This window comes from Micropterus dolomieu, linkage group LG07, assembly GCF_021292245.1.
Source record: "Micropterus dolomieu isolate WLL.071019.BEF.003 ecotype Adirondacks linkage group LG07, ASM2129224v1, whole genome shotgun sequence".
NCBI lineage: Eukaryota > Metazoa > Chordata > Actinopteri > Centrarchiformes > Centrarchidae > Micropterus > Micropterus dolomieu.
The window spans coordinates 22,147,677-22,173,542 of NC_060156.1; the positions used below are offsets into that span (position 1 = coordinate 22,147,677).

Genomic DNA, 25,866 nt, shown 5'->3' on the forward strand with positions numbered 1-25,866 from the left:
TCACCACAAATCCACACGTTAACTTCAGCAGCTCTGTGCAGCTCACATTCCCAACAGAGCAAGGCTGTGCTTCAGATTACACATTTCTAAATTGCAAAACCGTACCAGCTTCCCGATCACAAACGGTCTGCCACCATAGACTGTTTATATATAATATATATATATATATATATATATATATACAGTCTATGATATATACATATATATATAAATTCTGCCACTCACTGCGCGAGAGCGGTTCGCTTGATTCCTGTCACAGCGTCCGCCGGTGTCCCATCAGTTGGGTGGAGTATAATCGCGCCGAGTCGAACCTATCATTTAGGCTATAGGCTACATTAGATTTTTCAGTGCGCGAGAAAATTGATGTATGGCGTGAGGGCGTTTGAAAAGTGTAAATTGCTTGAGTCTCACGCTCAATGCGTGAGAGTTGGCAGCTCTGATTAAATTAATTCATCATTTCAGTTCAATACAATTCATAAACATTATATAATATAGTACAGTTTCTAACATTATATTATATCCAAATAATACATTATTCTGACTCTGCGGTAGCCAATAACGAGTTCATATGAAAATGATTGCAGTATGATTTGTTTTATTCCTATTCGTTTGTAACATATAGATGAAACTACGCGTGCGCAAGATTGACAGCCGTCGCAGCGTACTTCACAACAGCCAGCTGATACCTACCAGCTAGCCACAGTGGTGAACGTTTTGGTTTTGTTTTCGGTGACACGTTACCCGTAGCGACTCAAATATATATCCTATGGGAGGGACATGATTAAGGATAAATCTTAAAAGTATGGCGGTAATACTGAAACGCTTTTACAGCTCCTCGTCTGTGTAGTTAGCCAGCTAGCTAGCTAGTTGAAGTTGATAGCACTTGATAGCATCAACGCTAGCTAGCTACGTTACAGCGGATTCTTACAAGCTGGCATCAAAAAAACTAATCGTCAGCCATGGGGATACTATTTACAAAGCTATGGAGGCTTTTTAATCACCAAGGTAAGAATGGTGCCGTGGCATTTATCTTGAAATTGTCGAAGACATGAGAGCTAAGTGGGCTCGATTGTCAAAGAAGGCCTGCTTTGAAAGACAGTTCTGCTCCGTTCATACTAGCCTTCTACACATGACAGTTTATAAGTCCTATTTTTGCTATCATCATGTGTTTCGCTGTATATGTATATACGCTTACCCCGAGTAATAGTAAGCTATTGATTTTGATTCCTCTTTTATCTGGTGAATGTCGTTTTACACCAACTCTGCTCACCGTTTCTGCATTAACTTAACGTTACTGTTAGATTATTTATGCCCTCTCCGGTAGGTTAGGTGAAACCAAGGCGATCCCTGTCTGGCTAGTGATGTTGAATCAGTAAACAGCTCATTGTAACATGAGTCCCGGCGTATGGTCCAGTGTTTAGCCCGGTTGACCGGTATTATGACTTGAGATAGCTATGCAAACAGAGCACACTAAAGTCAGCCACATCAGCAGAATGTAGGGGCCAATAAGGATCAATGAATGACTTCAGCGTGAATCACATTGACTTTGCACTACCATTGTAATCACATCACCATATCGGTGTAATGTTCAGGAGTACAGGTAACCCAGCATCCTTGGGCTACACTTTTCACTATCCTGCTTTAGTATGTGTGTCCCATATAAGTAGATTACATACTGTACACTAGGGCTGGGCAATGTGGCCAAAAATATTGTCACAATGATAAAATAATTGTAACAGTCTATGTTGATAATTAAAACAATTAATGTCAAATCATTATTTCTTTCAGGTTTAAAGGCTGATTTTTGCTCCTGAGTGAAATTTAAAGAAACCAGATGGTTATTTGTGGTTTTAAAATAGTCTTCATGGTCAGAACATGACAAACAACAAATCTGATGTAGAACATTCAAAACAATTAAGAAAAATATTTTGTCACTCCGTTTTCCTCAACGAAATAAATATCTTAATAGAAAAATTAAGTGCTGATTCGTTCATGATTCAAAGAAATAAATCAAACGTTTATTGAACACTTGTTATATTGTTATTGAGGAAAATTATATTGCAGTAATTATAATTGTTGCCCAGCCCTACTGTAAACTATGTCTGTCACATCTCCAGATCTTATATTATTTCTGTGCAGTGACTTGTGCAAACTAAATTGTTTAATGTAGGGGAAAGTAATGTTACCAGACAGAGATTTGTCAGCTGTTGTCATACCTATCATTAGAGCTGAAACAAATAATTGACTAGTCAACCAACATAAAATTAACTTTGATTTGCTGCATTTCTCTGTTTAGTGCCTTTGTAAAGTGACTGTCTTAATGTTTTGGGCTGTTGATTGGACAAAACAATCAATCTGAAGACACCACGGTGAGCTCTGGGAAATTGTGATTGGCATGACAAATTAAAGTCTGAACAATTAATCGATTTAAATGAAAATAATTTTTAGTTGCAGGCCTTCCTCTCAATTTTTTCCTTTGAAATGTCCGACAAACATACTTTGACTGCTCTCTGACATAAAGATTGGCACTGTAACTGTTGCTGTCTTAAAACTTTGTCTAGTCATCAAATTGCACCTTCCTCTGTTAGATCATCTCTGGGCTCTGCTCCATTTTTGCTTCCATCCGTCATGTCACTGGAATCTGTAAGGCTTTTATTGTAACTCCTGGATCTCACGTCAGTCTCAGGAAGTCTTACCTTGGCTGTCCCCAGTTGATTGATTCAACCCAGTGGAACAACAGAAGCTCATTCACAGTGAAGAGGACAAGTGGTTAGACATTACAAACGTGGTTATCCATCTGTTCGCTTTAACAGTTTAATGTTAAGGATTCAAATAGACGTTACTTGCAGACCTACTTTGGGTACTGAACGGAAACCCATGCCACAGTGCTTCCCCACATTTAAAGATGCTAACTGTTCGTTTGGTTAGTAGGTATGTATGTATGCAAGCAGCTTAGCTGCCACCTGCATTATCTTTGTATTCTAAACAAAGATTTCCAGTAGCACAAGATTGACCTCCAAGTGCTAAAGACATTGCACTAAGCTATGTGTTATGTCTATACATGCAGTCTATTATGTTTGCTAAATCTATATTTTTGCTGAAATAGCATTACTCCTTGTCTTTACAGCTATAGTTTTTTGCTTGTTTAAACATGGTACAGTTGTCCACATTTTGAACTTTTTTGCAGCTGCTTTCACTTCCTCATCTTTAGTGAGGTTTTAGTCTAACTGTATGTGGTAGGTGCATCAAGTTTTACCATGCAGAAAATACAATTTCACTCTGGTTGTTGATTTTACTGAATTTGAAGATGTATTCCACGCAGGAAAGGTGGGGAGCTTTGTGAAATTTATCAGGAAGTGTGGTAATTTATAAATCAGTCTAGTTACATAGACATAAACATACGAAAAAAGTATTTATTTGCCAGCACTCTATTATCTATTTACATTGTAGTGAAACATAATAGGGCACATCTTATGAATAATTTCATTATGTTAAATTTATCTTCACTGTCTCAATCGGTTAAAGGTTGGAATGAACTTCTGCTCATTTGCATAGTATGCAAAGAACCAGTTAGTCTCAATCTTAGTTAGGCTGATTCTGTGATTTGTGAGGAAGTATCCCATCGTTCAGACTCAAGGTGACATCTGGTGTGTGTACCCAAATCTCCATCAAACTTGCTTTATTGTTCAAAGCTATTATTTGAAGAGGCTCTCTACACAATAGCTTTGTATGGTCCCAACTTTGTGACAAACTTCGGGCCGTCCATGTAGCTGAGTGAATTGGTTGGTTATTATTATTATTATATTGTAGTTATAAGTGAAATAATTTGCATGGCTGTACTTTGCCCAAAAAACAAGATTACCCACTTGCAAATTTAAAGTCCTTTTACCACCCTGGATAGTTGAAACAACAACTATACAACTGCATTTTGATATAGTTGAGAATGTGTACCTCCAAGCTCACAAAGGTCACAAAAAAAAACTTTTAGGACAATACCTGAAAGTCAGTGTTAGAGTCATTGCCCTAAAAGCTCTTATCAGCAGGTGACGAAATGCCTTAATCGTCTGCATAGCTTCATGTATTTTTTGTGTGATGCTAGGCTTTCCTGTAGAACTGGAGATGATTCTGAAAAGCCATACTTTCAAACATGTTTAGTTACAGAAAAGTGTAGGTAGAATGTGGACTTGAAATCTTTCTGTCATGCTCTTGTTTCACTTGATTACCCATTTGGCCATAACTAATAACACCAATCAGTCTGAGTTCCTCATCTGTCTTCTGTATTGTCACAGGATCTCAAACATGGCAATGTAATTAATTTCTGGCTTTGAAAAGAGCCATTTAGTGCTGTTGATGCTTAAAGCTGCGCATTATGTTGCAAAAGGTTTATCGAAAAGCAAGCAGCACTTTGATCCCTCGTGTTGTGCAATCTTGTGTCCTTTACCTTTTTCCTATCCTTTTGCTTACTATAGGTCATTTTACTGTTGTCTTGTCACTTTAGTGTATCAACAACAAGATGGCAATTAGAGAGAGTGTGTGTGTGTGTGTGTGTGTGTGTGTGTGTGTGTGTGTGTGTGTGTGTGAGAGACAGTATGTATGCCATCTCCAACCCTGCTGCCGGATTCATCCTGATTGTACAAGCTTTCTTAAGGCCACCCACTAACTCATCTGTAGCTGTGAGAGTACACTGTTCACAGCACCACAATGTCTCAGTTATGCTGGATGCGTGAAGCTACACAATTTGGTACAGAAGGCTAATGCTGAGCACAAAAACGGCTGTTGTTTGAATTGCTCAATGCAGTGCCACATCAAAACATCTTTTAAACAGATTCTTTGGCTGAGTTTACATAAGAGTCATACATCAGTCAGCCACCAGCACTTAGCCCATATATTGATGTCACTGTTAGCTCTGTGAATTCTTTGTGTCTTTATTGCCTTTCAGAGCACAAAGTTATTATTGTTGGCCTGGACAATGCTGGCAAGACCACAATTCTTTACCAGTTGTAAGTATCCAAACATGACACTTTCAGTAAGCTTCCCTATATGTCCTCTCAGTTTTATTCTTCCATATAATGTGTAATAAATGGATGTGGTCATTTTGTGAACCTTCCACAACCTAAAGTGTTTTTTTCCCCGTTTTGTGTGTTATAGTTCAATGAATGAGGTGGTACACACCTCTCCTACGATTGGGAGCAACGTGGAGGAGATTGTGGTCAACAACACCCATTTCCTGATGTGGGACATTGGGGGCCAGGAGTCCCTTAGGTCATCATGGAATACATACTACACAAACACAGAGGTAACAGATGGTTATGTTGGCTAAATGATAATCAAAAAATAATTGTGGTGCTTCCTTTGGCATCCAACTAAAATAGGTAGAACTGTTTGAACTAGAGCTAGACCAAGAAACTGGTCAGGCCAGTGTATTGGCTGATATTAGCTTATTGCAGACATATTGTATCGGTTTATGTGTTGGCCAATAAGTAATAAAATATATCAGTATGGCAATGCCCAAGCAGGTTTGAGGTCATTTAGAAACAGTGTCACCATTACAGAGAACAGTGAGAATTAAAATTTACAACTGGAAAATGTCCAGTTTAGTAGGGCAGCACTATACGGTAAAAAAAACAGATAAGACATACAGATATTCACAATTATTGGAAATAATCATTTTTGCATCACAATTTTCATATTCACTTCATTCATTCTATTCATGATCATTCTTGGGGTGACATTTGTTGGGGTCTGTACCAAAAAAACAAACGTTGTTTTCTTACATCTGGAGAACAAGATTTGTAGGCCGGGCATCTCTGCAACACTACAGTACTTCAGTGATGCTGTTTTGTCACACATTTTACCTTCATCAGAAAAACTGCAGCTTCTGCCATTTGGGTATTGCACTTGGCTTTTAGTGGTGTAACTGCTTGTAGCTGATCTTAAATCTGTACGGATCCCCTCCCCGGTTTGGCAATGCAAAGTTTAACCATCAAAGTGTGAAACAGTTTTGCAGCTGCTGTTACTTTCTAAAGTAATAAATACGTAAATCGCAATACAGAGTTGCAGATGGATAAAAAAGAAAGCAGAAAACACACATGATTGGGTTAGGGATAGGAGTGACTGATATTTTGTTTAATTGTGCAGACCTATAGCTTAGTATGTACCTTGGATTTTTTGAATTTATTTGAAAGGGATATGTTAGGTATCTGATTGTAGATTGTGATGCTGGAATCATTATTGGATTTTTTAAATAGGAATTTTAAACCAACACTGTGTTAAAATTGCTACTGTAGGTACTGTCCGATCTTTCCACAGTAATTTATAAATCCTTGAGAATGTCCACAGAAAATGAATGATTTACACATTATAATGCAGTCCATTCCACTGAGGCAGTGTGTCTATGGTCTAGCAAAGTTGTATTCTTTTTATTAACTGTCCATTATTTCTCTCCATCTTTTCTGAGTAGTTTGTCATCGTGGTAGTCGACAGCACAGACAGAGAAAGGATCTCAGTGACTAAGGAGGAACTATACAGAATGCTAGCACATGAAGTGAGTATCATGGAAATGAGTAATTTTTAAGTATTCGTATAAATGTACACGCTCACACTGGGCTCTCACATGTTCCTCTAAAAACAGATAGGCCCACGTGCAATCATAAAAAGTATTCATGAGCAGTGTGCCAGTAACTTTTAAGACAACAACCTACCGTAAGCCCCCTCCCTGACCCACCACTAATCGTTCAAAACATAGTCAGACTCCCCACCAGAGCACCGGGAGAAATACCGATGTTCCGGTCGCTCTGTGACAGAGACAGAGCGATGTCGTCGGCAGTTGAAGCGGTAAGAAGAAGACTGGGTGAGGATAAGGAAGGTTTGGGTTGGGCTCGCTGGCCATTTAACGTTCGCTGTATCGGTGCCTTTAGTTGTTCAACATGTTCAACTTTTCATAAAGCCGACATGCTTTTCTGTCACTGTTCACCAACTGACCAATCACAGCCTGGATGAGGCGGGACAAAAATGTTTTTAACGTGCTACAGCAAACTTTACAGTGCTGAACAATATGATTATTGACAAGTTAGTACTTTTGCATTAACAAAATAGACACCTATGTAGAGCATTTTTCTGGCACAATGATCAAAAAAATTAAAACAACCCATAGAAATGAAACGGCTGTAACTGGATTTAATATTCAACTAGTGGTAAAATAGTATAGTATATACTGTATAATATTATATGAAATTATAATGAATGTAGTAATTAATATATTATTGTTATAGGTTACTAACAGTATACTTTTAACTGAACATAATACTATTTATTTAATGTATAATATTTACTAATAAACTCATGTATACTAGTTGCTCTGCCAGGTAGTGGATAGAGTCTCTGCAGTGGACAGTGCTTCTAGCCAACTCCTTTGTAGAGCAACACACTCCCTTTGTTCTGTTTTACGTTTGTTTTACCAGTTATTGTTATAAATACTGTTTATCATTTAACTTTGTTCAAGCTGAGAAATATACATTTCAAAATGTCAGTATTTTGTGAATTTTCCATGATAATCAAGCAAGTAGATTCATAGTACCATTTGTTTCATTATAATCGCAATATTATCCACAATAATTATATATAAAATATATATATGTAGTATATGATTCTCAAATATTATTTCACAATACACTATGCAAAACACAGTCACAGTTTGCATAGTAATGCTGTGTAACTTTATATGACCCACTTTTGCAGCAGTGTTTAAGATAAAGAGTTATTACAAAGTAACAGCCTGTCATATGAATGTGCTAAACTCACAAAGCCAAAGGACATCTGTGATAATAATGTTTTCTGATACTAATATTGAAATGTTTTCAAGCATGCGAGTAAAATTCAACTCTCAACTTTATTTAAATAGCACTTACAATCTTTACCCCTCCTTTTCTGATGTCACCTATCTGCCCTCCAGGATTTAAGAAAGGCAGGGCTGTTGATCTTTGCCAACAAGCAGGATGTGAAAGGTTGCATGTCTGTGGCTGAGATCTCCCAGAGTCTTCAGCTTACCTCTGTCAAAGACCACCAGTGGCACATCCAGGCCTGCTGCGCCCTCACTGGAGAGGGGTGAGAACTGCATTTACTACTCAGTTTGACTGTAAAAACATCTGTGCAGTCACACCATTGTGCTTTTATGTAGCAAAAGTGTTCTTCCAATTGTGCTCAAATACATTATACAGAGATTTTATCTTAATTCTTGTCTATCTACATTTCTCGATTCCTCCCGCTCTTCCTCCCCCCTCCCTCCATCCCAATGTCTTGTTTACCTCCAGGTTGTGCCAGGGTCTTGAGTGGATGATGTCACGGCTGCGTGTGAGATGATGACCTTTGACTTTGATCAAGAGTGCGCCCTTGCTCTTTATTTTCTCTGCCTCCAGACATGAGCTCGAAATGAGGATGGGGCTGAGGTCGGTTGATGGATGGCCCTGTCCTCTTTCCTGTGATGCTGACGTGGACAGACTGCTGTCAGGACGTTATATTCTTCTGTGGTAATTTATTTTACAAAAGACGCCTGAACTCAGAAAAAAACTTGACCTTTTCACAAGGACATTGGACAACAAAAGAGACTTATTATTTTTATTTAAACTGATATATCTGCACGGTTTTCCTTTCAGCAAAACACAGATGTCAGCAAAGTGTCTGACTTAGAACTCTACATGGACTTATTCTTCAGCTGTGTGTGAGTCAAGCCCTATGTGGCCTTGCAGTATTGCCGGACTGGCTGTGGCGGTTTTTATTGCCCACCTATGTGTACAGTCCAGTATTCTCTTTTAACGTGGTGCCTGCAGAAGAATGTTCAAGCAATGATGGTTGATGGTGACTGAAACATTCAGAAAGGAGGGTCAAATCACAATATGCCCTCTTCCTTTCAGTCCCTATGAATAATCACTGAAATAAAGTGTTTTTATCTGTTTCAGGTGACCTGTATGAGTGTCATGAATGAGTATTTCTTTGAGATGACTTTTCTTCTGTATGATTTTACTTCTCTAGGGATAAGATTGAACTGTTTTGTGTTTGGAGCTTCAGTTATTCTTTCTTTAGTCCTTTAGGGGGCAGAGTGTGTCACATGAGGTCATGGTCCCTGATGAGCAGCCAAACAGTAGAGAAGATAGAGCCAGAGAGTAAAACAGCAGGGGGATTCAGGGAGAGGAGAAGAGACCAGATCCAAAATGTGAGCAGCACACACAGTAAGTGGTTAAGAGAAGAAGAAAATACTAATAGTAAGAACTTTACAAGGACGGCCAAACACAAACAATCAAACCAAAGCCAAACTACTCTACTCATTTGTGGTGCTTGCCTCCTCTGCCTTTCTTAGTTAATAGACTTGATGACTCCCCAGATTTGTTGTGCTTTGAGGAAGTTTCTTTTTACAAAGTGAACATAAACGTGTCATCTATGGTGTAGAAACCACAATAATACACACGGTTTCTCACATAGCTTTGGTCTTGTGATTATCATCGTGGGTTTCTACTTTCTTCCGTTTTGCAGTATGTAACCGCTGGCCCACAAACAGTTATAAACATAGTCCTATATATGGTTCATTTAAATATTTTTATACTGTGTGAAAAGTACCAGTCTGAATATTGGCCTAGCATTACTCTTTATATGCCTTTGAAACTTTGAGCAGTCAGTTTCACTGTGAAACATATAGTCTGGTTCAATCTTAAATGAACAAATATTGCTTTAAGGGCAGAAGGACCTAAACAATTGAACATGTTGACAAAGAGATATAATTTAATTAACATCAACACTTTATATTTTAGTGAATCCTAGTGTGTGATCATGTCTTCACTAGGACTACTGAGCAAACTCCCATCTGCCACAAGAGAACTTTCAGTATTTCACCTTTTTTTTTGTCAAATGTTGCATATTCATTCCTTTTTCTATTTAAAATTGGTTATGCTTTCAATGATGTTCATGTTTAAACAGATATGCCAATTAAGTAATTGTTCCTGTTTCTAAAAGCTCACAACAATAGTGAACTTTGTCTGATATTTCATTGAATTGAAACACAATCGGACTGAAGTTGTTGGCTTTATTGCTGTGATTTTCACTCTGATCTGTGAGTAGGTATCAGTCAAAAATGTTCATATGCAAAAATAATTATATTTCACTTTAGGTATAACATTTCCGGTATTGTAGCAGCAAAGTCAACAAAATGTCAACAACCGCCATGCAATACATTTATGTCCATAATAATTCATTGACATCCTGTACATTTTGTGTCCATTTGCCACTTATCCACAGTGCTGGACAGTAGACCGGTTTGTCCTGTCAGTATTCTGAGTAATGCATCAGTGACTGTGTCAGACACTATAATCGCTCCTAATACGTTACCGGAGAGTCCTTTCATCGACACACTGTTTGCACAGGTTTAATTTATGTTGTTCTGGTTTGTGTAATCATACAGCATATCTTTTCAAATTACAAAAAATATAGTAAAATATACTAATTTGATTACTCAAACAATCTGTCAGTTCATACCAGAAACAACTAACCCAAGACATTGCTTGCTTCTTGTAGAGCTAGACAGGTCAGTGCAGGTGTTTGTATTGATCTAGAAATCTGCCTGATTGTCAACCTATCCTGTCATTCTATGACTGACCTATTGGTTTCATTTAGGTCTCTTACCTCACTAGAATTCATTGTTTTTTCCCCTCTGTGTTGGTGGGCTAATATTGACAGTTGGCAGTGTTTATGTTGTGGTTGTCTGTCATGCAGCTGTTGTGTTCTGGTCTCACTGGTCATCAGTAATTTTTTCCAGTGACTAAGCATCATGGAGCCCCCTCCCTGAGGGTCGTTGGCATTAGGAAGTCGTTCTTTTGAATGCTAGAATCATCAAGTCTGAACTTGAAATGTAATGCACCAAATGTTTCCATAGCCTGAAAAATCCTTTGCTTGAAAGGTCGGTACTTTTCATTACCATTCTGTGTTACTCCAGCTAACAAACCATCAATAGTTTTTAAAGGGACTATTTCTTCAGTAGAAAGTAGTTTCAATAAACAGTTGACAGTGAGATCTGGATAATCCAGTAACTGGGGAATTGTTTCTGGAAGAACGTGTTGCTGCTAATTTTTTCCCCCAATGCTGCTGCCACAAACAATGCCAGACATTGAATGCATGTCTGTCTTGAAGAAAGTTCACTTTGAAATCATGTTTTGTAATTTATGTTAACCCAGCCTTTTAAACATGACTATAGTTTTGCAGATTAGATGGGCTCAAAACTGGAGTGATGTTGCTAATGAAGACCAGGCAGCAGTCACCCAGTGCATCACAGAATGGAGGGCCATTCCTACTTTCCAGAGGGGTAGAGAGACACACATTCAGCTGCTCCTGTCAGTCTTGGTCCTGAGTAGCACCCTGCTCCTGGCACAAAGAGTGAGAGCTAGATATTACATACCAGAGAGATAGAGGCACATCCGTAGAAGAGAGGAAATGTACATATGGTATATTTTCATTCTTTGTCCTGTCCTGTGTCGGTATATCTACATGTTCAGAGTCGATGCCATTTGCCTCTTGGTTTAATTCATTGATTTGATTGTAAATGATATCATAGATGCCCCTGGACCTCAGCTGTATGGTATGGTGTATGTTATCTAGAACGAGTTCTAGGTGTAACTCGTACTTTTTATGCACACAGATTGTATGAAACTTGAGTTAGCAGTCTTTGAAAATGTGGAAATCTGCTTTTATTTGATCCTGCGCGAGGGTTGAGTGTGAATATATATAAGACTGCATCTCGAGCTGACCTGTTGGCCACATTGTTTTAAGGTTTTGACAACATACAAGGGAACAAGGTTAAATTAAATTGTCGTTACCACTGTGAAGCAAATGTTAAGACTTGCCCAGGGTGACTCATTATTCTTTAACAGGCTTTGTCCTTTATCCTAGGGGCATTGGTGATTTATCAGACCTTTCTTTTTCAGATACAATCACATTTGGAATACTAGTAGCTATTATGTTTTGTCTCATATCTATAGGGGCATGTACTCTGTCTCATAGGTCCCCAGTTTGATGTTCACCTGATTCTTGACAGGACCTAGCCAGCTGAGGGTCAGCTAACAGATGACTTCAACAGATCTGGCGCTCACAGCCCTACCGGGGCTTCATCTAGCCTTCTCCTTGCAACCTCTTACGCATATCCTTACACATGGTCAGACTTATTTCCAAACCTTTTACAGAAAAACATTTGTTAACATCATAACACACATCTTTTCACATAGACTGGTACTGTTGTAGTTGGGGTTTTCTCAAGACCACCACTGCCCGTGCCCCACTGCCATCCTCATAACTGTACCGCTGATGCATTAGCCTCAACAGGTGCTCTTTTCTGAAAGGATCACTTAGGTATATTTAGGTTTTGAAATGTGAGAGCACTGCCCTGTGATTGGCTGTGTCGGCCACATGATAACCTGGGTACAAACCGCAGCTGTGTGCGGTCGCCCGGTGTTTCTCTGGAGGGAAGCTGGGGAGGCATTCGCGGCTTGGGAGACCATTATACTTAAAAAAAGAACTGGTAAGCAAAGAATAGGAGAAAAAGCACAAATATTCATATTTTCTACATCCTGCATGGCTTTCCACTTGCTTGGAGATCCATCGTTTCCATCCTCTGCTGCCAACTGGATCCAAGAGGACAGCTGATTGAGGAATAAGGTGTGAGAGCTCTGCTGCACACTGAAGGAGTAACCAAACAATCCAGAACTGCAAGACTCGAGCAAGATCAGAAGAGGCCTACCTTTGGATGTATCTGAAATTTTCAGCAGCAGTCTGGCCATTTTGTCTTCTTTCCAAAATCTCAGCACCTGTCTGGCTATTTTTGTCCTTCTACCTCAACTGTTCCACCTATTTCACTTGTTTTTTTTTTACAGAGAACATTTAAGTTTTAAATTTGAAGAGAGGGCATTCAAGTGCTAAAAAAAGGTATTAACTCTGCCATCCTATATTTAACCTGCAGCCTCAGAAGGCATTGCATCTCCGTTTGCTAAACAGAGTCAACCAATCAGGCTGTGGCATTAGCTTACATGTCAAATAGCTGAAGCAGTGTTGGGCAGCTGTCGCCAACCTTCAGCCAGGAGGCACAGTTCTTTGAACTGTTTTGTGGCAAGTCAGGAAGGAGGGGTGGCTGTCACACATTCAAAGGCAAAGGCCTGTTATAATCCACTCAATCTCACCTTCCTAATTTGTATTTTTCTCTGTGTAATTATTGAATTACACTTGTTGCACAGTTTGTGAGGTGCTTCACATATTTTTATTACTTTCTTTAGGATTTGGACAAATTACAAAGTTGGACTATCAGTTTGAGACCCTAGTGGATGGCAAGAGAGGCTTCCTTACTGTCAGGAAATACTGCGGGAATCTTTTGCTGGTATGGCATGCGCATTGGTTGAACCTCAATATATTGGTGTTATATTTTTATTATTATTTATTATTCCTTTTAGCATTGCCTAGCTGCCAGCATCCAAAAATATAACTGGTGCAGTTGTCCTAGGGCCTCTTGTCTAAACCTCAGTATATGCTGTTTGAAATTGTGATTTGGTGCTACTGATAGGACATTTAAGTTAACTCTGCAACACTTATGTTATACACTTCCCCATTAGATATGGTTTTCAGCTTAGGAGGACAGACCTTGTCCAGTTTAAATGATGAATTCCTGAAAATTCCATCTGTGTTTTGTATAGAACCTCTAAAACCGTCCCATAATGACGGAAATTGTGGAGGAATATGAGGAATTTGAGGAGGAGGAGGAGGAGGAGGAGGAGGAGGAGATTGTAGAAGAGGTAAGTGGACATCTTCTCACTGGTTATGCACATTAATCGTAAAGTACTGCTTTGCATACTTTACATAACTATATACTTTTAATACACATTTCAAAATTATACCTAATTAGTTTTGTTGTTTCCAGCCTAAAAATGATTAAAACTTGAGATTCAGTACAGGATCTGCAGGTCCAGTGTCAGGCCCTATGAATAGTTAAGTAAGTCCAGTCAGCAGTTTATGGAACCATCATCCATGACTGCTAGTGGATCCTGTTTCAGACAGACACCTTCAGATGGGTTTTAAGTCTTAGAGATCCCTTAACAGTCAACTATAAATCAAAACTATTTCAAACTGAAGATAGAACATTTTCTGTTGTCCTGTAAAGGTACAGATACCTTTACCAGAGGCCCTGCCCACAACATTATAAATGGAGTATAGTGACGTAAGCACTGCATAACTGAAATATGCATTAGATCAAGTCATTTATTTCCACAGATTGCTGCAGATGACTTTACAACATTCATTTTAATGTATTTTTTTGCTCCAACATATCTAACCTCTAGATGAACACATTTTACAATGCTGTAATTGTACCAGTATAAGGATGGTATCATTCCTGTGTTGCATTAATAGTGCAAGATTGGATTACATACAATTTGGGAGAGCGCCAGTTTCTGGAAGTTACCATTTTGTCTTTTGTTTTAAATAACCTGTTGAAAGTCTTTATCATGATTCACACCAATCATACAATTTGTATCATATTCTCCAGATTATGTGATCAAACCTCATGTTCATTCAGGATGTTTTTATGCTGCATTTAGAGTGCATTCTGTGTATGAATTATTGTGTCACTGAAGGTCTCCGTTTTAGTGCCCAATGGAAGAGTGAAAACAGAAGGCTAACAGGTTAATCCCATATTTCCTGGTGAAATAGGATTAAAGTTAGCCTCGTATTTGTTCATACTTAATGTTACTGATATCTTATAGGGGAGTCTAAATGATTGTTTTTGGCTGTCACAATATCCGCTGATTATAACCAAACAATGAATTGTTATCATTTAACTCCCATATAACATATCAACTGTTTCAAATAGATTTACCATCTTTACTGCAAAGATGTAAATTGTTTGGGAGGCAGGACTGATGTATACCCACATAATCAATACAATCTGATTTCACTAGCACTTTCATCGACACTGTGGAGAAAAATTGCATTGTTTTGTGTAAGATGGCGTCTTATTTAATCTACAGAATGGGGAGAAACATAGTGCTATTCAGGTCAGATATGAAAATATACATATAGTTATAAACACCTATCTATATATATATATATATCTATATATATTATATATAGATATATATATATATATAGATATATATATTTATACAATACCTTCACAAGACTTTAGACCTAGTTTGATTATCTAATAACTGCAAAATGAGTGTAGTAATAGGTTTTATTTGACCTTATTTCATTAATAAGTATGATCATGAGTATTATCTTCATATTAACTTAAAATATGAGGTCATTGAGGGGTGGAGTGTAGAGTTCTCTGTCTGGCATCCAGACAAATTTAGAAGTGGACATCTACGGCACATTGGCAGAGAGATGGAGTGTAGGGAGAAGTAAAGAGAGAGAAAGCAAAAGGGGTGGGTGGGGAGGGATGAGCCACTGTCCTGTAAATCACACTTTGATAGCTGGAGCGTATTAACGTCACAGAAAAACTGCCAGACGGGTGGTAGAGAGGTTGTGTTTGCATTGCTTTGTAGGGATGTGTAGCATTGTGGTTTCATTTATAACTATGGTTCTCTCCTGTCTGATAGACTGAGATATTGAAGCCTCTTACAAATGTTCATCAAAATGATTGAGATGTTCTTTCTCTCAGCTCTGGTTAATCCTACATTTTTGATTATTGGTTACCGGCCAAAGTCACATGTCTTAAAATGTTTAACCTTATGGGACTGTAAATGTTTCACTGCAATACTTCCTAAGTAGAGGGTAATTCAGGCTCATTCTGTAAGTTTGATTTAGAGTTAGGCTATTAATGGCACATTATGCTATGTGTGGGAATGCTGTCAGTTACTGTAGTCTGAGGTACTTGATTGCAAAAAAACGTTTCCCCTTAAATGGAGCGTTTTTCCCAATTTAAAAGAAAACAGTTTTTTCTCTTACTTCAGGTAATATTTAACCATGCAGACATGCTTGATTAAAAGCCCAAGAATATCCAAAAATCTCAGAGATTTCTGTCTCTACTCCAGTACAATGTAGGTGAATGGGATTTCATTTGGGAGATCCACAGCATTGGAAGATGTCTTTTAAAAAACTCTTTCCAGAAAGAGAATAATTGTTGCTCCGGATGATCCAAGGAAACAGCTGTCGACAGTTTACATGGTGTTCTGTGGATTATTCTTGGAGTAACAAGGACATTGTTTCTTGAAATTCAAGGTGCTGTTTAAGTTTTTGAAATGCCACTCTTCAATGCGGTAAGCACCACAAATTCAATTCCATTCACCTTCACTATCTTGTAGTGAAGGCAGAAAACTTGAGACACATGTCTCAAAATATTTACCAATAAAACCAAAACTATCTGCATTGCTAAATATTACTAGAGGTAATTTGGGTGGACCATTCATTTAAATCCATGAGAGTTGTGTGTGAACAGACATGGAGTTTATAAAGGTGTCTACAGTTTGTGTACTGCTTGTGTTGTAGCAACTGATAACAGGAACAATGGTCTATGAAATATAAAAATAAGAATAGAATTAATGTCATGTGAGTGCCTGGTGTTTATAGACTTGTTCAAAGAGTTACAGTGGTCAGGCTGACGTAACACAGAGGATATTAATGCTTCTCTTTTCTCTGTAGAATACATGCTTAATTAGACTGCGGTCACAATTACAGTTGAATAAATCCACTGTATATTCATCTCTGAGGATTTGAACTCTTTTTCAAAACTATTTGATTGGCCAGAACAGCTCCTAATGATTAAACCCCCAGTTATTATACTTATTGTGAGTGTCAAGCAGTAAATTGATGAGCACCAGAGCTGGTGAAAAATCAACCTCAATCCACTTAAAAGTACTGTGCTGTTTCTCCCATAACTTGTTCTGGCAGTTTTGAAACCCCAGAGTGTGTCCTATATTTGTAATATGTTGAGCAGATTACGACGACGACTGTCTCTGAGCAAAAGACTCAGGTCTTTCAGGTAAAGCACCTCCTCCCAAGGGACACAGTTCAAACAGTGCAGGATGATATGATACCCCTCCCTTGTCTTGTCAATGGTGCACCCCTTTTTTTTGTCTGCATGCCTGTATGCATACTCTGCTGTCTGGTTTTTTCATTGAAGGCAGAGTCTTTTGTCTTTGAAGATTTTTATGTTAAAACCTTTAAAATTAGTAACCCCGATAAAAATCAATTAAAACTCTGCATGTACATTTTCAACAGTTTTCAGTAAAACATTTTTTTGCCAAATACGCATTTTAATGTGGCCTCCAAGAGACCAATGGCTGCTTTTTGGAGAGTTGATTGCTTCTTCTTATTACTATAATGTATCGCCCTGTTGCTTTGCTTCCCAACAGATGATATACTATAACCTTCATCTATATGTGTTGAGCCTGACATTGCATGTAGTGCAAGATGCTTATAGATACTGTAGGTGTTACTGTAAATTGAACGATTCCTATTCACTTGTGTTGGTTTTGACTGTCCTTCAGTCACCCTTCATCTAGTATTATCTCAGTACATAGTCATGCCAATATCCCAACTATCTGAGTTCCATGTAGAATATTTTACTGGTTCATTCATATCCCTGTAAGTCTTGATTTGAATCACTTCAATTACTGAAGGTGAGTTCTTAGTGTAAGAGGTTTACTGCAAACACACAAATTAATATCAATTTGATAAGATGTTTTCCCTTCACCTTGACAAGATCAGATCGTTATTTAATCAGTTGTAGTTGCAAAATACCACAGCCCTGTTGCAAGTGGATGTAGTTTTACTTCCTGGATAATATGTTTCCTGTAATCAAGGAACCTAGGCCCTTGAGTTTGTTGGATAGTTAATTGTATTTCCCTCTATACTCCTCCAGTCTGGCTTGCCTACCAGGAAAGTTAGGAAGAAGGTCAAGGTGGATACCTCCAAGTTCATGACTCCATACCTGGCCCACAGCCAGAAGATGCTGGAGCAGTTCAGCCATGTAAGCAACAAGTTTGGGTTTGAGGTTGAAAATCAATACTTAGCTTCAGTCCATATGTTGTTTGGTTTAGCGGTATTTGGCTGTGGAAATGATGTATTTAAATCAATTCCCTTTCATTTGAATATTTGTAGTTAAGCTTTACTGTTACTTCAGGATATTTTCAGTGGTCACAGTGTGTATCGTGACTATTGTGCTCAACTCAATGATCGCTCTTCTTGACAGAACAAGTACCGGCAAGCTTATGACAGGTCCAGAGGGAATGCTCCTGCCATCGTCACTGATAGCCCTGAAATGATTCGGATCAGGAAGGCCCAGGAGCAGCTGAGCGAGGTACTACTTAGGACTGTGGCAATATTTTTCCCCAAATCATGTTGTCTAAAGTTTAAAGATGATGGATGGAAGGTATTGGAATGTAAGATTTCTGATTTAAATCCCATCGTAAAAATGCTTAAATGAAACTATTCTGGTGTGATCTACGGCATGATTGTGGAGCAGAGATGCTGAACAAATTTATTGTGATTTTGTCTTTGGGTAAATGAAAGTGTAAAAAATATTAAGATAATAATAAAACTCAATTCCTTAAACTTGATTTGATTATGCTCTAGTCATGAATGAATAATAAAAAATGACATGTGTCATCATCAGGTTAAATACCGCATGGAAGGAAACAAGGCTCGGACGACAAGCTTGTATGATGGTGAGGCCAAAGAGGTCATCCACGTCAAGCGTGTATCTGAACTGATCAGCAAGGTGAGTAACCTAAACCTTCAACAATATACCAAGATTTGGAAAAAAAAAAAGATTATTTTTGAAAGTTTAACACCAATGATGTTTATCTTTTATAGGTTCTGTACAGACAGAAGTGGGACGAGACTAAGGACAGGTACCTGCTGCCTCCCGATGCTCCTGAGCTGGTCCTGGCTGTGAAGAATGCTGCTAACTACAGCAAAGTAAGCACAATTGAAGCCCTCTATTTTATGTTAATAAAGAGGATTTTTGCTGAAATTAGAAAAGCATCTGATTGTAACATTTCATATAAAAATGTCTTTTACTTTAGAAACTTTACACTGAGGCCTGGGATGAAGAGAAGACCCTGTTCTACCCTTACAGCGACAGCCCTGAGCTGCGCAGGGTGGCCAAGGCACAGGAGGTCCTCAGTGATGTAAGCTGAGCTTCCGGACAACACCCACTTTTCAGCTGCAGTAAATGAAAATACAGTACATGTTTTCCAACATTCAGATTTTGGACGGATATGTGGTTTAAATACTAATTGAAAAAAACACAGTATTGTGATATCATATTTTTCTGGGAAAAAAGCTTTTAGTGATTCTAGGGTTGGGCAATATGACAATGTTGTCAACTGTGGGAGCTCTTTATTGGAGTTACAGAATTTTTTTGTGTCAGTTTAATTCACTGAAATAACTCAATGTAGACATTTCTATCTAGTTTATTTATCTATAAACAGTTTTTTAAGCATCTCATCCTAAAAAAAAAAGCATTGAGGAATGGATGGATGGATGGATGGATGACAAATGTCACTGAGCATGCTTGGCTATGTGCCTCTGCGTTAACACTGTTTTGCTAGTTTAAGAGTTGAGACTGAGCTCTGCATTCTGCCCTTTCAGCTTGATACACAAGATAAGAGTTTAAATACAGGACATTGTTAGGCTGGAACTGAGAGTTGTAGGGGCGAGTGATTAAATTACTCTGGTCAAGATGTACCACTGAAGCCAGTGATGGAGGTAAAAGGTGTGATACTGCGGTTGAAACAGTTTTGAATCTGCAGTAAATATACAGCATCACTATCAATATATAACAATTAACAGTTGGGATAAAAAAAAAAAAATAATAAAAACAATTACACATACCACGATATAGGATTTTATCCATATCGCCCCAGTGATTTCAATGATTGTAGTTTGGTGCTGTTTCTTGTGGTTTTCTGATATGAAACAATGTAGAACATCTAACACATTGTTAATTAAAAAGAAGAGGTAAGCTGTGACTTTAAGTAACTTTCCTGGATTGCTGTGATACAGTCAAACTTATTCTTTCATTTTTATTTTATTTACGTGAGCAGTTAATTTCTCACTGACTTTGCTGGCAGATTGCCATTCAGCATCAGTCACAGGCAATCACATTTTCTCCACCTTTTCCCTTTCAGGGTGCATTTGTTTGTGCTGAGTCAGACGTATCATGTGTAGCAATTTCCACTCTCATTGCTTCTTTTTGAACACAATTGCATTTAACCTTTTCTGCTGATGTAGGAAAGTCAACACTAATGAATGTAGATACGATCTGTGTGAGGCAGACTGTGCACTAAGGTCAGCTGTCAATGTTGAAGAATTAACCACCTCAGTAAATTTCAACTCCTACTTTTGTGCCCCTGCAGGTTCGCTACAAGAAGGGTCATGATCAGCGCAAGGCCAAGTACACTTCTTTGGCTGATCCTCCTGAAATGGAGCTGGCCAAGAGAGTGGCCCATCAGCGCAGTGATGTAAGCAGAACAATTTTAAACTAGTGTTAAACATGGTCACACATTACCTGTGGAGTGTTTGGAGCAGGTATGAGTAATTGCCAGGCACATCAACAGAAAGAAGCTCCCTCCCCTTCATGATGGGCTGACAGTTTGACTTTGGAGACAAAAGCCCAGGCTATCTCCTCTTAAGGGGCAATTCATTTTCTTTCACTCAGGGTATTTCATCACATATTTTCAACAACACCAAACTGGCACAGGAGAAAATGTAACTTCATTGCTTCTTAGGAAAATTTTAGAGGCTCAAACTTGCACCTACATGGAAACAGGGCCTTCACAGACCTACCAACTCTGAGCAACTACTACGGATAACTGGCCACCTGCTCTGCTGTCATATTACTAGCCACACTTAGCTGGAAGGGAGAAGCCAACAATAATCTGAAATTACAGTGATTCCAGTCATTCCTAATGTGTTGTATCGAACAGAATATGAAGATATCTAGTAAATGCCTCTATATTCCACACATTACTATACAACAAGATCTTTATTATGTAAAATTAATCTTCTAATGCTGATATGTTGATCGTGATTTGTTTTCCACAGCTGAAGTACAAGGAAGATTACAATAAAAATGTGAAGGGTCAATGGTGTGAGACGCCATACTTCGACGTGGCCATTGGCAGGATGGCGATGGACAACCTCAGCAATGTAAGATTGTACTAAATCTACTATTACCCCTACTAGGGGTAAGTTTTTCAGAATATTATTAGTTTGTATCTAACTGTCGACCTTTTCTTTTTTTAGAGAAAATACACGCAACAGTATGAGGATATGAAAGACCAAATTTATTTCATGCAAACAGACACGCCTGTTTATGGCACAAACAAGAAAGCTCGTACTGCTATTAGTGAGGTAAGTACACACAAACACACACACACACACTGACAATGTATTGGAGTATTTTTATAGGTCCTATCTCATGTGGAAGATACGACAGAGAGTTGACCCATGGCTCAGAGCAGAGTGTGAGTCAACTTTTGACGCAGGGACACTCTGTATTGTGCCCAAACATGCACTGCATAACTGAGAGATCTACATTTGGTTCACTTTCACTGCACAAATTCATCATTCATCAGTCATTTCACTAGTCCCCAGTAGCAACACATCAGAGGTGATCAGATGTAAAGAGGCTTTTCAGCTACTGAATACATCACAGCCACCCACACACAATGCAAATATATGTAATTTTAGGATACAATGAACACACATGTATTGTTCCAACATGACTAAGTGAACCAACGTTATGTTATATGAGTCACTGTTTCAACGACGTGAGTAAACCTCATCAACACTCTTTGTTTTCTTTTTACTCATGTTTCTGTTTTCAGGTCCAATACAAGAAGGAATATGAGAAGAATAAAGCGCAGGCTGACTACAACACGCTCCCCGCCACAGAGAATCCTCTCCTCAGACAGCTCAGATATGCTGGCACAATCCTCAGTGATGTAGGTGTCTGACTACGTAGAAAGGAATCTTTTAGCACAGCTGGTTTTAGGAAAAATTATGGATGATATTTTGGGGAAAACAAATGACAAAATCTTAAAAATAATCTAGTAGTACTATAACAATGTATCATTACTGATCTCCATGTCTGTTTCCTGTGTAGACAGTGATGCTTGCATGAATTTGACAATTGCTCTTCTTAGACAACTAAAAAAATTGGGCAACTGCAAAAAATTATTGAGGTGGTTGTGGGTGTTATTTAAACCATCTGGAAGTCACTTGCAGTTCCCTTTTGCATACAGTGAGTCAGCTGGTGCTGAGAAGGATTTAATTGAATCAAGTTAACAGTCTCACTGACATGTTGTCTGCAGTTAGCCATTGAGTTTGACATCCACTTCATGTGCCATAAGGAGAAATGATTTGTTTAGCTGTTCTTTTGTTTTTGAGTGTTTTCTTATATGAGTTACAGTTCATAAATTATATGTGATTTTTTTGTTCATCATTTGTTTCATATCGTCTTTGCAGAAAGTATATAAGTCCAGCTATGAAAAATCCAGGGGTTCCAGCATCAACTACTGTGACACACCCAAGTTTCAGATGGACTCAGTACTTAAACAGTTCAGTGATGTAAGAATAATCTACGAGTTTAAATATTTTTTTTGTCATAAACCAATGGTATTATTATTGTTATAAATATATGCATTTTGATTATTTTTTAGGCACGTTACAAAGATAAGTATGAAAACGAGGTGAAGGGCCACTACATTGGCAGCTATGAAGATCTCTACATGCTTCACTGCCAGAAAGTTGAGGAAATGAAGAAGGAGGTAAATCATTGTGCATCTTCCTTTCCTTTTTTCTAAATTAAATCACTGATGAAAAATGTATTGTGTACTTCATTATATCTTTCCTCATAATTATTATATTTTATCTTGCAGCAATTATATAAAGCTGATTACGAAGACATTAAAACAAGGTGCTTCTTCCCTCAAACAATTACGCCTGAATATGAAGCTGTGAAGAAGCTTCAGCAGTGTAAAGATGTGAGTAGTCTTGGCTAATAAAATGCTTCTTTGCAGCAAAACAGATTCACATGTTTTTTGTGTTTTGGTATACTCATAAGTCACAAGATGTTTCTATCTTGTGGTTTTCAGAAAGCATACCGGCAACATCCAGACACAGTGAAATTTACACAAGTGGTGGATTCGCCAGTTCAGGTTCAAGCCGCCATCAACGCCAAGCAGCTAAGTGACGTATGTATGACTGCATGGACCACATTCTGTTAGTACTGATACAAAATGCATTAGAATTGAAATTGGTACCGTGTATATCTCATAAACTTCCATTGGATCAGACATGTTACTTATGAATATTGCTGTCATTTGAATTCCTTCTTACTGTATGTTTACATAAATCATAGACATGATTCATGTAAGGTTGTTTGTGAACATACCTATTTTTTATATTGCCCATTTATTGAGTGAAATTGGTACAGTCACCAGCTAATACTGTAGATCAAATTCTCCTAGATATCACCTTGTGACCGTGTGCCCAATCATCCACATAGCCCAGCTGTCTTTCTGTGGGCACCATGGAAACTGGAGAGCCATCTCTCTGTAGTATATAAATAGCAACAAGCATTCAGTTGGCCCAGAATAAACCCCTGTGATCAGAGAGGGGCTGGGGAGGCAGGGAAAGGGATAGTCAGTAGGTCTCAGCTAATACACTGCTGCCATCCAGTGACTGAAGATCAAATAACACTTCTGTCAATGTACAAGTGAAGGAAATTCAGATTTTTTTTTTTCAAATTACACATCATTTTATCACTTTGTTCTTTTTGTAGTTGAACTACAAAGCAAAGTACGAGGAAACAAAGTTCAAGAACAGTCTGCCCCCAGACTATCCCTTCTTCATCCAGTCCAGAGTAAACGCTTTTAACCTCAGTGATGTAAGTAACTTCATTTCCAGCAATCACCTGAACTGACAGCTTTAATTTAGTGTACATTTTTAATTTCCTGAATGCCATGATTTTCTCCTTGCAGAACTGTTACAAGTATGATTGGGAGAAAACTAAAGCGAAAAAGTTTGAGGTCAGAGGCGATGCTATCTCGATCCTTGCTGCCCGTGCTCACACAAACATTGCCAGTGATGTAAGTAAGCTGCAATATCAGCCTTTATGATTTCAGTATTTCTTGAGTGCTTTGTATTTCCGTTACTTTTAGTACACGTTTACTTTTTTTAATGAATCTACTAATTAATAACCTTTTGCTATTATTTGCAGGTTAAATATAAGAAAGAGTATGAGAAGAATAAAGGGCAGATGGTTGGAGCTCTCAGCATTAATGACGATCCAAAGATCTTGCACTCTGTTCATGTGGCCAAAATACAGAGTAATGTGAGTCAATAGGTTGCTGTGATGTTCTAAATTATGTCCCTTAATAATAATGTATTAGACCTGAGATAAGAGGGCATTCTTAAACAATTTCTTACTGATATCTCCACAGCGGGAATATAAAAAGAACTATGAAAAGATTAAGACCAAGTACCATACACCACTGGATATGATGTCAGTCACCTTGGCCAAGAAATCCCAGGGGATTGCCAGCATGGCTGGGTATAGGAGCGTCAGCACTAACTTCTTCCTTCCCCATGACAGTGTGCTGTTGGACTTGGCCAAGAAAGCCAACATCATCCAGAGTGATGTAAGTATAGGCAGACTTTACACAACGTCTTATTGTTGGCACTGTGGTTTTTTGTTATAATCATAATATAAAACGTATATATAATTGCACGGTTGTTTTGAGATTAATTATGTATTCAGTGACCCCATTTAATTTTTTTCTGCATCTCAGAATGAGTACAAGTCCGACTACAACAACTATACCAAGGGTTCCCCATGGGTCCCCTTTGGCTCCTTGGATGTGGAAAAGTGTAAGAAAGCTGGTGAGATCCTCAGTGAGGTATGTGCACAACATCATTGCTTCGGTCTCCCCTCTTTACAAATTCCCTCTTGACATTAAAAAAGGACATTTTTCATAGTTGGTAGGATATGCGTTAATCTACTTGTTTCCTACAGAAAAAATACAGACAACACCCAGACAAGATCCCCTTCACATCGATTGACGACCACCCCTACACACTGCAGGCCAAAGTCAACCAGCTTCAGAGGAGTGATGTGAGTCTACTGTCACACTCACTGTTAATTCTGCAGAAAGAAATCTTTCACTTTGGTTCACTTTTTTTCTCAGATAACTTTTGAGAAGATTGTTTTTTATCTTTACTTTGATCTAAGTACACATTACTTCTGCCCTCATTGCTTTCTTGCCTTACAGCTGTTCTACAAGAGAGGTCTGGAGGAGATCCATCAGAAGTACTCTCTGCCTCCTGATGTGCCTGAGTTGCTCCAGGCCAAGTGCAATGCATACAACATCAGCAAGGTAAGGCAAGGAAATACTGAGAGATCACTTTATTGAGTCATATAAACCAAATATTTTTTCATAGTACACTTTTTAAGCAATCATTTTGGGTACATTTAAATTAATTTCCTAATATTCATTCATTTGCACTGACATATACTGTAGGTGCAAATGTGTGTGTGCATGTAAATATGTAGTGGATCCATGCTAAATGTATTCAGTGTTTGGATTTTTTTGTTGTTGCTTTTAATCTGTAATCTGTCATTTCAGAACTACTACAAACTTGCCTGGCAGGAGACAATTGCTAAAGGTTATGACCTGAAGCCTGATGCTATTCCTATTATTGCTGCCAAAGCTGCAAGACATGCTGTCAGTGATGTAAGTTTCCTAAAAGACTGAACCAACTTCTGAGGGTCATGTGCAAACTCAATTTTAACATGCCCTTCTTGTTGCATCATATACTTGTTAAAATTCTTTAAAT

General features: G+C 38.3%; 2 protein-coding genes across 2 annotated transcripts in view; both read left to right on the forward strand.

Moving 5' to 3' along the window:
* The first annotated feature begins 654 nt into the window (after positions 1-654).
* Positions 655-8,958, forward strand: arl5a (ADP-ribosylation factor-like 5A). Its single transcript, XM_046053129.1, has 6 exons — positions 655-1,005; positions 4,940-5,000; positions 5,149-5,296; positions 6,461-6,544; positions 7,952-8,103; positions 8,310-8,958. The coding sequence occupies exons 1-6, from the start codon at positions 960-962 to the stop codon at positions 8,356-8,358; spliced, it is 540 nt and encodes a 179-aa protein (XP_045909085.1). The 5' UTR covers positions 655-959; the 3' UTR covers positions 8,359-8,958.
* A 143-nt stretch (positions 8,959-9,101) lies between these two features.
* neb (nebulin) overlaps positions 9,102-25,866 on the forward strand; it is a 69,531-nt gene continuing 52,766 nt past the window's right edge. The window contains exons 1-25 of the mRNA XM_046053130.1: positions 9,102-9,224; positions 13,302-13,402; positions 13,716-13,805; positions 16,955-16,999; positions 17,882-17,989; positions 18,212-18,319; positions 18,635-18,739; positions 18,835-18,939; positions 19,047-19,151; positions 20,382-20,486; positions 21,070-21,174; positions 21,271-21,378; positions 21,855-21,971; positions 22,495-22,596; positions 22,689-22,796; positions 22,908-23,012; positions 23,124-23,222; positions 23,813-23,917; positions 24,012-24,119; positions 24,251-24,364; positions 24,474-24,671; positions 24,822-24,929; positions 25,046-25,144; positions 25,302-25,406; positions 25,656-25,763. Of these exons, the coding sequence (XP_045909086.1) occupies positions 13,737-13,805; positions 16,955-16,999; positions 17,882-17,989; positions 18,212-18,319; positions 18,635-18,739; positions 18,835-18,939; positions 19,047-19,151; positions 20,382-20,486; positions 21,070-21,174; positions 21,271-21,378; positions 21,855-21,971; positions 22,495-22,596; positions 22,689-22,796; positions 22,908-23,012; positions 23,124-23,222; positions 23,813-23,917; positions 24,012-24,119; positions 24,251-24,364; positions 24,474-24,671; positions 24,822-24,929; positions 25,046-25,144; positions 25,302-25,406; positions 25,656-25,763 (2,439 nt within the window). The 5' untranslated portion in view covers positions 9,102-9,224; positions 13,302-13,402; positions 13,716-13,736. The remainder of the gene's footprint in view (positions 9,225-13,301; positions 13,403-13,715; positions 13,806-16,954; positions 17,000-17,881; positions 17,990-18,211; positions 18,320-18,634; positions 18,740-18,834; positions 18,940-19,046; positions 19,152-20,381; positions 20,487-21,069; positions 21,175-21,270; positions 21,379-21,854; positions 21,972-22,494; positions 22,597-22,688; positions 22,797-22,907; positions 23,013-23,123; positions 23,223-23,812; positions 23,918-24,011; positions 24,120-24,250; positions 24,365-24,473; positions 24,672-24,821; positions 24,930-25,045; positions 25,145-25,301; positions 25,407-25,655; positions 25,764-25,866) is intronic.

Excerpts from the sequence above, each read along its gene's own strand:
- arl5a (XM_046053129.1), top strand. The coding sequence starts at position 960 with ATGGGGATACTATTTACAAAGCTATGGAGGCTTTTTAATCACCAAG. Across the intron at positions 1,006-4,939 it reads GAGGCTTTTTAATCACCAAG|AGCACAAAGTTATTATTGTT; the intron begins GTAAGAATGGTG and ends ATTGCCTTTCAG. Across the intron at positions 5,001-5,148 it reads ACCACAATTCTTTACCAGTT|TTCAATGAATGAGGTGGTAC; the intron begins GTAAGTATCCAA and ends TGTGTGTTATAG.